General features: G+C 41.9%; 1 protein-coding gene across 1 annotated transcript in view; it reads left to right on the forward strand.

Moving 5' to 3' along the window:
* The window catches only part of LOC126214436 (ATPase inhibitor mai-1, mitochondrial-like), a 57,526-nt gene extending 39,056 nt beyond the window's left edge, over positions 1–18,470 (forward strand). The window contains exon 3 of the mRNA XM_049941467.1: positions 18,324–18,470. Coding sequence (XP_049797424.1) covers positions 18,324–18,470 — 147 coding nt within the window. The remainder of the gene's footprint in view (positions 1–18,323) is intronic.
* The last annotated feature ends 636 nt before the right edge of the window (positions 18,471–19,106 follow it).

Genomic DNA, 19,106 nt, shown 5'->3' on the forward strand with positions numbered 1-19,106 from the left:
TACACCATGAGCTAGTCCATGATACGACTACCAGTATCATAGTTTGTATAATCGGTTTCCAAGTTACACATACATCACATAGTAGAGTATCGAGGTATGGTATTGTGCCCTCTCCCCCCCCCCCCCCCCAATTACCGAATAATTCATTAAAAGTACGGTCTTCCACAACATGTGCACTACCAACAAAAAAAATGTAAGAGTTATGAATCGGAATTTTAGGAACGAGCACCAGAAATGATATGCTCAACAACATCAAGGCTAGCATTGCACCCCAGTAGACAAAACTGCAGAATGCTCTCGGGACTACAATTATACGAAAACTTTATTATGTAATAGTCTAAGCCTGCTCGACACACATTACCTGCTTTATATTGCATATATCTGGCAGCAAAACAGCCAGACCCTCTAGCAATACATAGTTATTCTTTGCATTCTCATATTTACAGTCACTTAAATTTTGTCATATTCTTGCCAAGGCTAAAGAGGAATTATATCCCCTACTAGTTTGCTTACAATGAACAGACAGTCATCCAGCGCAGAGATAGTGTACAGCAGAACTGTCAGCGTCACTGCTTGGTAACTCATTTAATGTATTTCCAGCTTAAACAATTAAAACTATAGACTTGTAGAACATAAATTCATAGCCACTTATCAGGCCTGATTACCTGGAGTGTATGCGCAGCCACATAACCCAACACTATTTACTTAAATACTCAGGAAGATGCCGGTTAAGACTCCACGTCAGTCTACCTTATCATTTCTTAAAAGAGTTGACAAACATTGGATTGTGTCTTAGCATGGAAATATGACGAACCAATGATTACTATCCACTAATTTCCAGGATTCTGGAAGGCATGACGTCACCATCTGCATGGTTTACCAAATTATGCAATAAACTGCAGAAAACCGTTCGAGTAGCAATTTTAATTTTGTTTATTATTTGATGACTGGTTTCGAGCCTAAGCTCATTATCATTCCACTTAAACACAGCTTGCAAATTAGTGCTAGGCTGAACCTCATTCACCTACCTGTGTGTCCTGCCACCCCCCTGGAGATAAGCGAGTACGATAATTAGGCTGCTCTGTGGCCGGAATCTTGAGGATCGGCGACCTGGTGCCAGTAGAACATACGGCGGCGCCTCTGGTTTGCTCCAAAATCGTGATTCAGACACTGAGACTGCCTCGGTTTGCCTAGCGTAGGGCACGAAGAGACCGGTCAACCGGCAATAACACAATTTAAGTCTGATACTAACTTCGTAAACGAAATTGTGGTGTACGCCAAACGAGCAGCCTTTTACCCGATTTCTTGAAAACATTGTGGCATTTCTCGGCCGTCACATTAGCAGTTGTATAGATTCAGCCCCTCCACCTTTGATTTCGTGAGAGTTTGGGTCCTCAGCAGGCGGAAGGGGCTTAGCCGGGGAGTCGGGAATGGAGGATCGAGTGGCGCGGACGCTGACCAAGAGAGACGGAAGCTGCTGGCCGTATGTGGCTGCACTCTGCTGGCTTGGAGCGCAGGCGAGTTTTCGAAATACACGGTAACGCTATCCATAATCTGAGTATTCGCTTATCACATGTTTGAATGTGCAGTCTAAGCTGGTGACTTAACTCCAACTGGAATTTATTTTCGTTAATCTTGCATCAGCGAGTTGTGCAGATAAGGACATACTGGCGCTTTTACTTCTACACAGTCTTCCTCCCATTAGGGTCCTCCCACAGTGTTCATACTGCGCAGTTTGTTAAACTAATTCGAAGGTTAATTGATTTATTTCTTTCATTGTTAAAGTTTGTTTAGTATTTACTGAATTTAAGATAGGTTCAAATTACTCTAAGCACTGTGGGACTTAAAATCTGAGGTCATGAGTCCCCTAGACTTAGAACTACGTAAACCTAACTAACCTAAGGACATCACACACATCCATGCCCGAGGCAGGATTCGAACCTGCGACCGTAACGGTCGCGCGGTTCCGGGCTGAAGCGCCTAGAACCTCTCGGCCACACCGGCCGGTCCCTTTGCTTTCTTCCACGTGACATTCCATTAGACACTTTTCAGTTCGCTATTTCCTATCATACTCGGTGGCTTTTTTCATTCTTAACTGTTCATATGCTTTAGTACAGGGTCGTCATACTGCAGTCCGCATGCAGCACCAATCAAGTATTCATGCGGCCTGCGGTTCTCAGCATATTTTATAGTAATATGCATTTAGCAACCAAGAGCTGGATACTTGCAGAGACAGTAACATTTTAAGAGGTGTTTAATTTCAATTGACGTTGGTGAAGTCGGCCGTGAGGTTACTTCAGGTTGGCCGCTGACCCCGTGGCAGAGGAATAACGCGATCACCGCGGGGTTAGAGGACGTGAGAACGGGGGATGTTTCATTGTTTGTCTTCAAGTACTGACAACTCACGAGCATGCACAACTCGTACGGATCAGCTGCCACGGTATAAATTTTAACACGGAAATAACAGGTTTCGTGAATTTACAGAAACGGTTATCTTTATACGCGGTACTTGTTTGTAGCAAGGAATATGAAATTAAATTAAGGCTGTTGTAATAGAATGTAATGAGTAGAACCAAACTGACACTCAAAACATTTGATGAACATTTGTGATCGTGGTTCATATTCAAGGACGTGGCCGAAGGGGGGCGGGGGAGGGGGTCCAAGGGATCCGGACTCTCCCTATCACTTAAATGAAATTACACAGGACCCAGGGACCCAGTTGTCGTGTAACGAAACTGAAAGATACATGGGGCGATCAGGAAGTTACCCTGTTAAGGCGTTGCTGCACCGTATATGCAAAGTAACGCGACTCCGATGCGGTGGTATAAGCACCGACATGTAGGCAAGGGATTAGTCTGGTATTCGTGTCTTGCCGACGTGCGTGCGGTATATGCGGGAACGTGAACTATAGCGACGTTACTGCCAAATGCGTCTAACCAGGACCAGCGAGCTGTTGTTCTTTTCTTGGCAGCTGAAGAACAGAGGCCTGTAGACAACCATCGGAGAATGAAAAATATGTGTAGGGCACCATGTCTGTCAAAAAACACCGTTGTGGAATGGTGCGATAAGGGGTGCTACTGCTTCGTAACAACGCAAGTTTCCATATTGCAAATATAACAGAAAAGTTACGCGAACTCAAGTGGGGGATACTTGAGCACCCGTCCGTAAGTCCTCATCTCTCCCCATGCGATTATCACACCTTCGGTCCCTTAAAAAAGCCTTGAAGGGTCGATGATTCCTGTCGGACGAGGATTTCCTGCAGGCAGTCGTAGACTTCTTCACGTAGCAGCACACGGTATTTTACCAAATGTGTATCTCCAGCCTGGTGCGTCGGTACAATGATTACCTCAATGCCCACGGCGATTATACTTGAGTGGCATACCGATTCTGGACTGTACGTCCATAGAACGGAAACTTCTTGTTCACGCCTTATATTCTGATTTTCAATCCTACGACAAAAAAGGGATACGCACTATCGATAGTCAACGTAACTATCGATAGTTTTAAACTATTGATATGTCGATAGCACTATCGGCTTTCGCCTATCCCTACTTTAGTCAAGACCAACTATTTTACGTTGTTGCCCTTACTTAAGTTAAGCTTTTGTTTTGTTAAGCGGTTCAGTTCTCACTTGCAGTTTAGTGTGATGTCAGTGTTGCAGTTTATCATTTTTGTGCGGTGTCTTGTTCTCACAGTTTCTAATAACGGGTAAGTTTGTAACAAGAAAGAAGAAAACTGATTTTGATTCGTCCACTAGCGTTATGAAAGTTAAAAATAAAGAGCGTACCGAAAATCCCGTTAGAAACTTCTAGGACTTGGTTCAAATGGTTCAAATGGCTCTGAACACTATGGGACTTAACTTCTAAGGTCATCAATCCCCTAGAACTTAGAACTACTTAAACCTAACTAACCTAAGGTTCAAATGGCTCTGAGCACTATGCGACTTAACTTCTGAGGTCATCAGTCGCCTAGACCTTAGAACTAATTAAATCTAACTGACCTAAGGACATCACACACAGCCATGCCCGAGGCAGGATTCGAACCTGCGACCGGAGCGGTCGCTCGGTTCCAGACTGTAGCGCCTAGAACCGCATGGCCACTCCGGCTGGCCTAACTAACCTAAGGACATCACACACATCCATGCCCGAGGCAGGATTCGAACCTGCGATCGTAGCGGTCGCGCGGTTCCTGATTGTAGCGCCCAGAACCGCTCGGCCACCTCGGCCGGCTCTAGGACTTGTAGAGAAGATTGAATAAATAATTTTTGAATAGGAAACCAAGTCCGTTCTGCGACGGTTTCATTTCAGATGTGAAACGCGTCCGCGTCTGCTACACTAGAAATTGAAGACACCAGGTGTGATTTACCAGAACAAGCCACGCTTCGTAGCTACAATGTGTGTAACAACGTTGGTGGTTGCCACATCGAGCCGCTGTTGTTGTGCGCCAGTACTACTCTGTACGTACAGTTTGATGGATTCTTTTTTGCTCTGGACTAATGTAAACAAGTAATACTAAGCTGTTAATAGAAACGCAATGTGCTGAAGTGATAAATGGATGTTTCGTTATGTTTCCTCCCGAACTGTTACCTAATAATTGTACTGCGTCACACCTAATTCATTTCCTCAAGCAGAAGTGTACGAGTGAAACATTTGAACTGAAACAGTCGAAGAACGGAAAAGTACGTTCCCAGGCACGACCTTCTCTCAGATATTATGTACTCACTCCCCCCTACAAGTCCTAGAAGTTGGTAACGGGAATTTCCGAAAACTCTGCATGTACACACTGCTAAAATACCATAATTACCCATCTTTAGCAGTTCAACGTTAGCACTGTAGTCGTTATTTGGAGACTGGCAAAACTTGGGGGTTGAAATATTTCACATGGCTGCGAAGTGTAAACATCATTGCAAATAACATTAAAGTAAAATGAGTGCATAAAAATACGCTTGGATTTGACTGTGAAGTCCACAAATCGCGCAGATCATCAAAAATATCGCCGAAACGGTGCTGGTTGCATTTCTTTAACAAATTTGCTAAAATTCTATCATTATTAGCCCAAATCTGGTCATCCGGTTTTTTCTCATTTATGAAAACCGGTTCCCATACGCAACGATGGGGAGAAATTATGGAGAGCAGAAGGAGTATGTGATGACAGCACATTTTTTAGTTCGCCCGTTTCTGAAACAGTTCTTCAACAGGCTACTTGAATTCGTCCGAGCCGAATGCGTCCTACAACTCCCCTCCCACCCTTTCAAATGGTTCAAATGGCTCTGAGCACTATGGGACTCAACTGCTGAGGTCATTAGTCCCCTAGAACTTAGAACTAGTTAAACCTAACGAACCTAAGGACATCACAAACATCCATGCCCGAGGCAGGATTCGAACCTGCGACCGTAGCAGTCTTGCGGTTCCAGACTGCAGCGCCTTTTAACCGCACGGCCACTTCGGCCGGCCCCCACCCTTTCGTCCAAAAACTATTTACGCTATTGCCATACTATAATAACTAAACCCACAAATTCCCTGGACAATTAAATCTTAAAACGCGTGCATTAATTCACTATCAAGTGACGAAACATGCACGATCAAAGGAAAAACGTGCAATATCAGAGTTCCATCTTTTGTTGTGATGCATTTTGTTTTATTCGAAAACAGTGAACAACATCCCTGTTTTTCACATTCTCCACCGAACGGGGTAGCCGTGCGGCTTGAGGTGCTGAGCTATCAATCTCTGGATTTGGGAGGCGATGTTGTTCGAATCCATCCGCCGGCAACTGTGGATATGATTTTCCGTGGTTTCCTATTTTCAGTTTAGTCAGAGGCCGGAGTTGGTCCCTTACTATATGTCACAGCCAATCCCTTCCGAATTGCTTTCTTTCCTGATAGATCCCAGTTGCCTTAAAGACGCAGCCTCTCTGCTTAAATTAAGAGTGTTGCATCGAAGACGAGCCGAACATCTCTTCGGAGATTCATGGCCATATTTACATTGGAAGGCGGCTAGCGATAGTCATTTGGTACAACATATATTTGCATACAGATGGCTCACTTGTGGAACGGCGATATATCTTGCTTTCAAGTTTTACTACAAGAATATGTTCTGTTGTGAAATGCATAGATATAAAAAAAGAATGGAGATGTCATTACATCATAAACTTGAAGCCGACGTCCGCCATGTTAAGAAGCCCAAAGGATTAGGTTCGCCGCAATGACATTTCTTCGTGACGTCACTCTGACGCGCCCGTGCCCCGTGTAGGGTGCTTTGATTTTGTGGAAAGTAGTCTTTTCGTCAAGAATTCCAGCTTGCGTTGTTTTCGGGTCTGCTAATCGATCCGATCGTAATCTAAAGTTTAAAGGAATGAGATTCATTCGTTTAAACGGCAGTGTTTTCTTTCGTATAGATAGATTGTGAGTGCGCTGTTCACTTTTTTATTGTAGACGTTTTATTTTTGTCATTTGACTTTAACTTGCCTTTATATTCGTTCTCTTCTTCCCTGCGTTTCTCATTGCCTTTCAAATCGCAAACACTTCGACATCCGAGCTACGCTGTATCAACGGTCTCGTCCCCGCACAACACACGGCTACTTTACGCGCTGATTGTTGGGGCAGCGTCTCATGCCCTAAATTCCTCCCGCAGATAATCATCATTGTTCACATTTCCTCCCCCTGTAAAAAAGATTCTGACTACAACATCCGGAGACAGTGGTCATGTGTATGTGTGTGTGTTTAGTGTGCGTAATTTTATGAATGTGTACGTGTGCTTTGCTTCCTTTCTGAAGAAGGCTTTGGCTGAAAACTTACGTGAACGCTCTTTTCATCGTGGTGTTTGCTGTTCTGCGGGTGGTGGCAATCTATCCGTTTCATAGTGTAGTTATTCCCTCGTGAAGTTTGTTTTAAATAAACTGCATTTCATCAGGAACAATTATGTACATAATTACAGTACCAGAAGAAAAAAAAAATGACATTCATTACGCTACATTAAGGTTGTCTGTGGCACAAACAGGGTTCACAATGCTGCAACCAAATGTTTTGATCATTACCCATTGATACAGAATCCTCGATAGAAAGCAAAGTAAAACTTGAAACTAAACTGAAAAAGTCTCTCTTTGACAATTCCTCCTATTCCACAGAAGATTATCTATTATTGTAATGTGTAAATGGTGATGGGTAGGAATTACTGACTAACATGTGTCTGTCTTAAACTAAAAAACGAAAAAACTAATAAATGATCAGCATGGAGGCATCTTTAGAAAAAATGGGAACGATATATAATGACTCGTTCCACATAATTACGATCTATCGTGCAAATGAGACATGGAGCATGAAACAAACTAACTGACAATTGGTATATCACAAAGCCTTAATCACATTTATAGCATTCTACAATGCTGGAAGATGTTTAAAAAATTGTATCGTTGTTTTACCGTGAAAATTGGTCACACATATGTAAGACTGCAAAGTGAGAAGATGTGTAAACTACAGTGAGACTAATGCACGGACAATCTAATAAAGCAAGGACTCTATTCCGCATGGAAGTATGCCTCTGCGCAGTTCTGTTTCTTTGACATTTCAGTAATTATTCACTTACTTGGCACGCACGAGATACGATAGCCTGCATTGCTTCCTTCCTCACTGCGCACATTTATGGGATAACAAAGGACACGTAGGTAAGTTTTTTGCAAACTTGAACATTAAAGGCCGGTCGGAGTGGCCGAGCGGTTAAAGGCGCTCCAGTCTGGAACCGCACGACCGCTACGGTCGCAGGTTCGAATCCTGCCTCGGGCATGGATGTGTGTGATGTCCTTAGGTTAGTTAGGTTTAAGTAGTTCTAAGTTCTAGGGGACTTATGACCACAGCAGTTGAGTCCCATAGTGCTCAGAGCCATTTGAACCATTTTTTTTTTTAACAGGTTGGTTAGGTTAGTGTTATTTAACGTCCCGTCGACAACGAGGTCATTAGAGACGGAGCGCAAGTTCGGGTTAGGGAAAGATGGGGAAGGAAATCGGCCGTGCCCTTTCAAAGGAACCATCCCGGCATTCGCCCGAAACGATTTAGGGAAATCACTTTTTTTTTTAACATTAAACATGTTGTGCATACGAGTTGAAAGCTGAAAATATGACGAACAAGTATTTGCTATCGATCAAATATGTTAAAAGTGGAATAAAATGCATTACCAAAGCATCCTTTTCACATCAGATCTTTCTCTTCTTGGTTATTCGAAATACGCCAACAAAAACAAGTAACATTAACGAGGCCAAATGCGTTGCATTACAACAACAAATACGCATTCAAGAACAGAAAAACGTTTGAAAGTGGCTTCCTTACTCTATGTCATACATGTAAGCACTGTAATTTTTAGTATTAAAAACATCTGTTCCGTGCACACGACAGAATTAATGAACAAGAAGGAATTGCAAACAGTAGTTTGCTAATGTTTTGGGCTATTTAAGATAGCAGCAAGCCACGCCCGTTCTGGTTTCAAAACAACGTACAGCGTACATTCATAGCGCCAAATCCCTTCTCTTTTTACCTCCATGGTGAAATGTCTTATTCGTAATATCCTTGGAACAGTGAGCCCAACCGTCACACCTTTAACGTATTTGTAAATAAACGTCATGTGAGCGACAAGGTATGTTTTACATCGTAAAGACGTTTGCATTAGAAGTCGAGTTGAACTTGATGCGTGAATCAATGTTAAGATCCCAAAACTGTAGTTCATAGTACCTGTGAATTCCGTTTTGTTTTGTAACTAAATTTGGTTGTTACAGTTTCAGGTTGACTGTTGAAATAATAATCTCAAAAAAGTTTCTAATAACTTAAGAAAATTGAAGAATTTTAATGAAATGAAAGATGTTTTAGTAAAATTTGAGACTGGATTGAGGAACGTGGAATGCTTTGATATACTGAAGAAATTCTGACTTGGTTCCACATAAGTCGTAAATTTAAATACAAAACTGTAGAAGACAGATTGCTATTGCCAAAAAAAATATGAATCCATTTAAGTTTATCCGTTATTCTACCCAACATTAACATTCTTCTTCTCTGTGATACTGAATCTTATATTAGAAGACTGAGCAATGTTTTGTAGCAGAGGCAATACATTACATTCGAATTTCTATTCGTTTGGCAATAGAGTGGAGTTATCATATTGCCAAATAAATGTTTTACTTAATTTTATCCATAGTTGTCAGTGTTTGTTCCATGATTGTATTACTTTCGTAAAATAAGGAACAACCACCTTGAGTCACAATCGTGATTTTATTTCAATACACGATGCATTTCGAGCCCTGAGGACCTATCTTTACGTCCTTTAACAGACTTCATCAGTTTTCTTTTTCAGACGTAGGTTAATTCTGATCCTGATAAGATTACGACGGTGTATTAGAATATGGCACATTGCGAATATAAGTTTACAAAACTGAGACAAATCGAAAAACACCTCAGTGTTTCTGGTAGTGGATACATGGTTTCAAAGTACAATATCAGTAAATATGTTTATGTGCATATACACACATTGTACGTAAGTATATAAATGCACATAAATATCGTTACTCACACTGTGCTTCAAAACCATGTATCCACTACTTTCCATTTGTCTGAGTTTTGTAAACTTATATTCACAAAGTGCCACTTTGTAATGTACTATTGTAATCTTACCAGGACTAGAATTAACCTAAATCGGAGAAAAAAAACTCAGAATACGCTCAAGAATTCTGCATAACAGTCGCGGAATTGCGACATACGATTTGTAACAGTTACCGTAAAGTTAAACATGGAACTAGGAATACAGACACCTGGAGTCTATAGCATCAGCTGCGAGTGTAGCAAACAGTACATCGGGAGGATGCAGCGATGCATATCGCAGCACTGCTCAGAACACGTAAGTAGCGTTCACCAATGCCAGAAGGAGAAATCTGCAGTGGCTGAACAGAGTCTCAACGTAAACCATATGTTTGATTGTGCAGGGCGAACAGGTTCTGAGATTCGATCTTCTAACTGACAGTGAAGATACTAGTCCATGATAACCTTGTCAACCGCGATAACGGTTTCCAGCTTAGAACCGCATAGGATACAGCGATATCAAAAATACGACGACACTCCGATGCGAAACCACCGAAGGCAGCGGACGGAACTGACAGGCCCCACCAGGACGCGACGCCCGCACAGGCCAGCACGCAGGAGCGCCAACTACCGGCCGCGACTTCTTCCATCATGGTACACGACAACCCTTCCGGAGGCGCGCGATTGGCACTCCAACGCAGACGAGCCAGAGGAGCCTGCGGTACAGCGGCTGTTAACAACCAGACAGGACATGAACCTGGACACTTCGCCTAAAGATGACAAGTAGGAAACTTGTAGAAAAATTGCCGCAGAACGACGCCTTGACTCGAGTAACAACCCAAGACTTCAGCATGAATTTTTGTTTGTGATACGAATTTGTATCCATTGTTGACCAAACAAAGCTACGTGTCTGATGAGGACTCGATTAGGCAGAAAGAGACGTAAATTATCAGTTTCTGTCTCGGGTTCTTCGGCCGACGTTCATCTAATGATTTTTCTGACGTTTCGCCAGCACGAGTGGCTGGCATTGTCAAAGCTTCAACCTCCCTAGCCCTCCATTGCCGGCAATGGAGGGTGAAGCTTTGACAATGCTAGCCACTCGTGCTGGCGAAACGTCAGAAAAATCATTAGATGAACGTCGGCCGAAGAACCCGAGACAGAAGCCAATAGGCAGTTTGTCAACAAGTGGCCACGAAAGCCTTAACAATTTTTAAATTATCAGTGTTCACCAGAATAAATTTACAAGGCCGAATGTCCGAACTTGGAAATATATGACTGTTTAGCACTGTTCCGGAAGCCCCTGCTTATATTGCCCCTGAGAAGTAAACCACGAAACGAACGTAATAAAGTGCAATCAATGCACAAGTGTAAAACGCCATGAAGAAAAGTTACGGTGATGCACGAGGAGTAGAACCCAGTAGCTGTATGAATTGTTAACTACGCACAATCAGATGTCAGATATTAAACATGTCCACCAATAGCTTGATACTGGAACCTGAAAAGACGATACAAATTACTTTTGCCAGGGATTCGAACCTGGCAACTTTCGCTATTGTCTTGTAGCTACGAATAGACACGAAATATTTATTGTTTCTTCACCAGTAGCGAGATGTGCACTTGTTCAGTTAGGGGTAACTCAACGAATAGTTCCGTGCTGCGTGGGATTCCAACCCCGCACATATCGTCATTCTTGATCCCACACGAAGAGGTGTTAACTACCGGATTCTCTTTCACCAGTAGTTAGGGTCGCGCCGTTCGTAGAGAACTGGAGGGGTTTGCCATCGTGAGGAAAAAACAAAATGATGGGACAGTATCATCTCGAAAGGTTGAAATTCAGAGAAAAATTGGAATTGGAGCTCGAATCCCAGTCCAGTGCCAATATTTTCAAAGTCTCAAGTTCACTTAGAATAAGAAATGAAGGTCATGTGACCTTACATAACGATTGGTTCGTGAACTAAAATAACATTACTAGCGTATGAAAGCTCACTAGGGAAAGAGTTTCTGCAAGCAGCGACTTCCGCCTCTGACAGCCAAAACTAATCCAACTCTGTTCCACTCAGTAGCGAATGGACATGTTTAATGTTGATTTGGAACCACGGCACAGTCCTACATTCTTTACTTTGTGTTACTGGAGGTGAAGAGGGTATTTTTGTGGCTGTTAAAAACTGGTATCCCCAGCGGGAATCGGACACACACCTTACCCATTACAAGCTAGCCTCAGTCCAACCGGTCACCGAATTTCACATCTGTTAGCATCATGTTTTTATCATGATGGGGTACGCAGCATATGGCACGAGAAATTTCGACTTCCACTTCAGCTGTTGTTGTGAAAAACCTGTTCGTGGTCTAGTAGTCAATGTCATATCGTGTGAACGCAGGCTGTGATGTGAAACCCATCCTTTTCCTTTCTTTTTTAGGCCATATTCCATCTGTCTGCTAGGAGCATCCGGCTGACAAAAAGTCGGGAACAGTTTCTTTCATTTTATAACCAGCTAGTAAAAACAAGTCCTGCGGAAACATATTTTTGAAATGGTTCATGAGCATCTGTCATGGTAAGACCAATTTCAGCTACATCAGCGACCGCTTTGTACTGACTGGCGTTCGCTCAAGTGAACGTGACGCATCTGGCATAGAGCCTATAATCTCCAGAGGACTTTTCTGCACCCAAATTAGCAAGTATAACATTTGTAATGTTGTGTATGTTATAATACTATGTTTCAGCGTACTCTGTGGTGGTTTTGTATGACATGTTGCCATAAGCGTATTTACGGTAACTGTGGTCTTATTTGGTTCAAGTTTGTAGTATACATCGTGGCATGACAACTTGAATGTTTCTCGTTTTCGACGTTTGAGGGCGGTCGTTTATCCATTAGAAAACGGAGTCTAAAACGGAGTAAAGTCTAGCATTTGTGACATTGTGTTCTGTTTATGTTTAATAAAAGGGTGAAAGCAATGTATGCAATTCGAAACACCTGTGCCCTGTATGGAGTGAGTGCTATCGAAAAAGTCAAATTTTATCGTTTAAAATACGTTCGTTTTGAGATAAATTAATCACCGCATTCAGGAAGAGAAACAAACATTGAAGAAGGGCGTTTCTGCAATTTACTACTATGGTCAAAGGCAGTGGATCCCATAATTGGCAAGCGTGACAACCAATTAACCTTCGTGCGACACTTGCCCTCAGTAGTCATTTTGAGGTCAAAAGAAAGGAAGGGGTATTACGGTACAACACATTGTCGAAAAGGAGATTAGATGCGAAGCAAAATCTCGAACTGGAGAGAATGGGGAAGGAAGTAATCTGTGCCCTTTCAAAGGATTGATCCTGTCATTTGGCGTAATAGGTTTAAGTAGGTTACTAGAAACCTAAATCAGTGTAGCCTGATAGACGTTTGAAGTACTGTATGGTAACTTGATAAGGAGAAAATAGTGAGTAACCTATAACAAACATTATCTCAAACGATGGTCTGTATATGTCCCCAAAATGTATTGTTATCGACATGCATCTGGAGGGACAGAGAAGGTGTTTTGTCTTACGAACTGCTTCACAGGGACTTGTCCTTCGCAGTTGACGTTTGTTATCAACAAATGAGATGCCTTGCAGTCGCAGAGTAGCAAATGCGACCTAGAAGGCAGCACCAAGGAACTTGGTTGGCAAACGCCTACTGCACATCTTATAATCTGGCATCCGCTTAACTTTCTTGCCCCTTACGAATCAACCATAAACAACGTTGGTTTTTGTTTTCTTTTGTTTGTTTTGCTTTGGCGATTGATCTTTAGACGTGGTTTAACTCAGAATCCGCAAATCGCTACATGTGTGGAACCATAAACCTACTTCGCATCATCAGACGACTATAGACAACGAGGTGGAGTATGTTGTTGACAATTCCTCTGATATTTGTCTGTTTTGTTCAATAACTTAACGGGAAACGCTGTCAGTATGCACTACACTAATACAACTGGTGTCTCATCATGAAACCATATGACAAATGGCTGTCTTAATTAAGCGTGAAGTCTCTTGTCATACTAAAGTAGCTATACCGGACCACAAAGTAAATATGACAATATGACTGTCAGAGAACTTGCTAATGAAACGCATTTAACAGACTATTCAGAGATATGATTTTATTAAAGGATTTGTGTATTTTCAGTAGCAGTCCTAAAGTATTTTATGTTTCTTACCTCTGGATCTTTTTATGTTTTTTACCTCTGGATCTATTGAGCAAGCAGTAAAGGTAACAAAAGAAAAATTCGGAGTAGGAATTAAAATCCATGGAGAAGAAATAAAAACTTCGAGGTTTGCCGATGACATTGTAATTCTGTCAGAGCAGTTGAACGGAATGGACAGTGTCTTGAAAGGAGGATATAAGATGAACATCAACAAAACCCAAACGAGGATAATGGAATGTAGTAGAATTAAATCGGGTGATGCTGCGGGAATTAGATTAGGATATGAGAGGCTTAAAGCAGTAAATGAGTTTTGCTATTTGGGGAGCAAAGTAACTCATGATGGTCGAAGTAGAGAGGATATAAAATGTAGACTGGCAATGGCAAGGAAAGCGTTTCTGAAGAAGAGAAATTTGTTTACATCGAGTATAGATAAAGTGTCAGGAAGTCGTTTCTGAAAGTATTTGTATGGAGTGTAGCCATGTATGGAAGTGAAACGTGGACGATACATAGTTTAGACAAGAAGAGAATAGAACCTTTCGAAATGTGGTGCTACAGAATAATACTGAAGATAAGGTGGGTAGATCACGTAACTAATGAGGAGGTATTGAATAGGATTGGGGAGAAGAGAAGTTTGTGGCACAACTTGACTAGAAGAAGGGATCGGTTGGTAGGACATATTCTGAGGCATCAAGGGATCACCAAGTTAGTGTTGGAGGGCAGCGTGGAGGGCAAAAATCGTAGAGGGAGACCAAGAGGTGAATACAGTAAATAGATTCAGAAGGATGTAGGTTGCAGTAGGTCCTGGGAGATGAAGAAGCTTGCACAGGATAGAGTAGCATGGAGAGCTGCATCAAACCAGTCTCTGGACTGAAGACCACAACAACAACAACCACTGGATCTACTGATTTTTGAATATAGTGAGACATCTTATGATGACAAAATTTCTGATGACGTCCTTCTGAGTTCGATATAGCCGTTTGTAGCTCTGATACGGAGGTAAAATATTACTCTCGTGTCAGCTTGGAACTGGAAGCTACTGCTTCTTTCTTACTCTTTACAGTGCATCGACGTTTTCATGGAGCAACCGATCAACCGGAGCCTTCATCTCCTCATTGCCCTTGTGATGGTTGATACAGATAATTTGCAATGTATACCAGAGATTAGTTGCAGCTGCTGCGTGAAAGTAATCTTCCCTGTCTGTAAATATTGGTTTGATAAGTCGATGAGTCACCAAAGTGGAATTCATTCAGAATCTTTGATTGGTATGTCACAAATTATCAAGTGATTCTTGCAAGATAATTCTCTGTCATTCCTGGAAGTAACAAAACTATCACAGCGTCACCAGACATGTTCCAGTATATTGTCATGACTCTATCATGGTCGTAGCAGGACGAATATGTTTCTACAGGCAAAATCTTTCTTGAGTGAGCTGACAATTTAGGAGTGCATCTCGTGCATCAACAGTGCAGCGGCTTAATTACTTTTCCTATGACTTCATGAGGAGTATTCTGTTATTTATTATGAGGGAGAAGAATGGAAACTTGTACAGACCAAGTAAAGACTGCGATTTACTGGCAGAACACTTTAGAAAATGCAACATATCTACTAAAGAAACTGCTTACACTATGCCTGTCCGCTCTCTTTTGAAGTGTTGCTGTGCAGCGCGGGATCCACATCAGTTAGGATTGACGGAGGGCCGGCCGGAGTGACCGAGCGGTTCTAGGCGCTTCAGTCTGGAACCACGTGACCGCTACGGTCGCAGGTTCGAATCCTGCCTCGGGCATGGATGTGTGTGATGTCCTTAGGTTAGTTAGGTTTAAGTAGTCCTAAGTTCTAGGGGACTGATGACCTCAGATGTTAAGTCCCATAGTGCTCAGAGCCATTTGAACCATTGACGGAGGACGCCGAGAAAGACCAAAGAACGAAATAAGGCCAGTTCGTTTTGTATCATCGCGAAATAGGGAAGAGAGTGCCACGAATACGACATGCGAATTGGGGTGGCAATCATTAAAACAAGACGTTTCTCATTGCGACAGGATCTACTCATGAAAGCTCAATTATCAGCTTTCTCCTCAGATTGCGAACACATTTTGTTGGTGCCCATCTACAGAGAAAGAAAAGATAATTATAACAAAATAAAACAAACCAGAGCTTGCACTTTTGAATTGCGAAGCACTCATGTAGATGTAGATACATCGGTTGACAGTTCGTGCAGACCGCAGTAAAGTGGCTTTTTGTATTTCGATTTTCAGGTCCTCGCGTCTGGTAACTTTTCCCAGTTTTTTGTCGTCGATTGTGCTATCACCTGAGATGCCAATGTCAGTGATCCACCCTGTCTCTTTCTCCACAGTTGTCTTGTCTAGTGCATTGTGTTCCAGCATTCGATCTGTCTGACGTCGAAGTCCCGCAGATATTTGGCACCTTTGTTTTCGACCATTTTTATAGCTTTTGGTCCCACCAATTCTTTGCCAGCTGCAGATGATAATGCAGAGTGTGAACTTTGGGTCTTCTGCTGATTTCTAGATTCTAGCCTTGATGACGTTAGTTCCTAGGGATTGTCCCTCTGCAGAAAAAATGAGTGCTTCAGTTTCCATCTTTAGACTTCCGCTGGTCAGGTTTTCTTTCCTCGTCTATTTTGTTTGACATATTCTCCAAAACCTGCCCATGTATTGCTGTATTACTCAAGCTGTCAGTCTACTACTGGAGCGCACTTTTTCGGTGTTGTTTCTTGGTTTACTGTACTTTGAGAAGCATTTTATTGTTGACTTCAGTAATAGACGATTCTTTGCTATTTTTCACATAGTCGACCAATGCATGTAACTCTTTGAACAGTTCTCGGGTATCCGACCGGGTTGTGTCGTAATTTCTCCCGGTCGGATACCCGAGAACTGTTCAAATTGGAAATACGCCGGGAAAACTTCAGATCGCATGTAACTCTTGTTCCGTTGTCCGCCTAACTTGCTAGAGTCCTCCACCGCCAGTTTTTCTGGGCAAGCACAGCCTGTTGACATAACTTCGAGGGTGAAGTGCATGCCGGACTGTGATGAGCTTTCTTGTCCACATTATCCATCTCTACTTGGGTCCAGCTATTATTATTATTATTATTATTTTCGGTCACAAGCCTCTCAAATACCAACTTGAAGCTATGCTCATTAAAATTACATAGATTCAGACAACAATGACAATACAAATGTAGTAGTATGCTTTGCTTGAAAATTTATCTTCTGTACAGGAAATTGAGCATGGCGTTCAACTGGACCTTGTGCCCCCATAGCTTTTTCCTGCTTGCTTCTTGTTCTGCAACTACCTACTCCCGATCTGAGCCTTTCTCACAGCAAGGTATTAGGCATTGGGCAACTATAATGCGCAGAACGATGTTGACAAGATTTGCATCTAATTACCACAGTCTTGCATTTTCAGCTGTTACAATTGTTACTGTGTTTCCCTGTATTACAGACATGGTCACTTGCATAAGTAATTCTTAACGTAACTTCGTTTGCTATAGGTGGCATCCAAGCGGATAGGAAATAACGTGGGCCCGTCAAATGAGGAGCAATTAATAGAAATGTTCTGGGAAGTCCGTCTGCTGCACTTATTCACATTTCGTTGCGAAATTTAGCTTTATTTTGAAGTCAATTTTCTTCTCGTTATTTGTCACGGAACACATATACTATTTTTAACAGCTGATCGCTTCGTAAGGGAGCGACGTTCTTCGCACATCGATATACAAGGACACTGACTAGGTTCCCATTCTCTCTGTTTAAAGTTTTCTTATGACGCGTCGTTTAGTTGTCTGAAAATAGTTTTGCATCTGAAAATAACTTTGTAAGTCTCTAGTGTACCTTTTGATGACCTCAGATGCTACAAACACGTGTTTCGATGCTATACTGGTAGTGGCACTCAGTACTAAGATTGACGCTACTGGGAAAAAAGTCATATTACGTGTATATTGTTGATATTTTTATGAAACAACAGTGGCGCTTTTCGCAAGCGATTGTAAGCTGTTTAGTTCACTGTAGTTATTTAGTTATGTTTTCCTGTATACAGCAGACAGGTGTGTAGTCAGACAGCACAGGTACTGTTCGTGCCACAAACGATAGTGTAAACGCCGAACGGTGTATAAAACTGCCTAAAACATTACGTATCGGAGCCAAGATGAGTCGATATGGAACCGTTATCCATGAAACGAAGAATATCTTCAATTTATTTCAGAGCTGATTAGTAGCCAAATACCGTGAAAATTAATATTGCACATCGTGAATACTTCACTAATAAATACCTTCGTAATAGTCACACGGTGCTATTATAGTTTCATACACTTTTGGCTCGAATTGGAATGTGTACTATTTGGTCCGTTGGTTAACTGTGTTTCGAATACCTTAGCAACATACCTCACAGCTTTTTAGTTTTATACTGTTTAAATTTTTATTCCTAAAAGTTTGTTCTTTCTGTGAAACGATTTGAAAATATTATTCTTTATCTATCATGCCAGTGCCATAAATTGGATCCTTTTGTCGTGCGAAATGTCATGGTCTGGCCTAACAGTATGCCTTGGCATTAAATTCTGTATGCACGCTTTATGTTTATTTTGCTATGTTGCAGGATAGCGAACTTATCAACAAATTGAAAGAGAGGAGGCTCAAAGAAATTCAGGAACGTAAAGATGAAATCAAACAACATGAGAAGGCTATAGCTGACGCAAAACGTGAACTTGAAGAACTCGAGAAGAATTTAGAAGCTGACGAGTAATGTTGCACATACTTTAAAATACGTTTGTACCAAGAAAATATTTGGAAAATTCAATGTTGCAGGAAATTAGTTAAAATACACGCTACTTACAAGTGTTCTTTCAGTTTTAAGCTTCAGTGGAACGGTAAATTATTTTTTCAGCTACGCCTCACTAATACGCAGTCCGGAGTGGGTTTAAAATTCCCTCCTCTTGCGCGAGCGTCCGTAAGTTGAAGTGTCTGCCACCAGATCGCGCTAGTGACGCCGGTGTTGGAGACTGCAATACTTGAAACAAATTGTCTGTATCACACAAACCCCCAAGTAGGTTCACAGACCTTTGTGTAAGCAGTGTATAAAACATCGTGAATCGTTCAGTTTGACGATACGAATAATAAGTGAACATCTTTTCGTATTGTTTTGTCGGCGGCACGTTTGGCGCATGAATACACTTTGGAAGTAGATCCACAGTGAATTCATTGATCAGTATAGTGTGGTGTGAGTGGGGTCGGTGTGGTAAAAATTGGTAAATTTGTGTATCGGAACATCGTAAAGTCGAAGCGATTCGACTTTCAGTCGTGTGGTTATGCATCTAAGGATATATTTTTGGTTATTCGCCGCGATCCTGCTTGGATACACCAGCGCAGAAGACGTAAGTAA

The sequence above is a fragment of the Schistocerca nitens genome, chromosome 1, assembly GCF_023898315.1.
Source record: "Schistocerca nitens isolate TAMUIC-IGC-003100 chromosome 1, iqSchNite1.1, whole genome shotgun sequence".
NCBI classification, from domain to species: Eukaryota; Metazoa; Arthropoda; class Insecta; order Orthoptera; family Acrididae; genus Schistocerca; species Schistocerca nitens.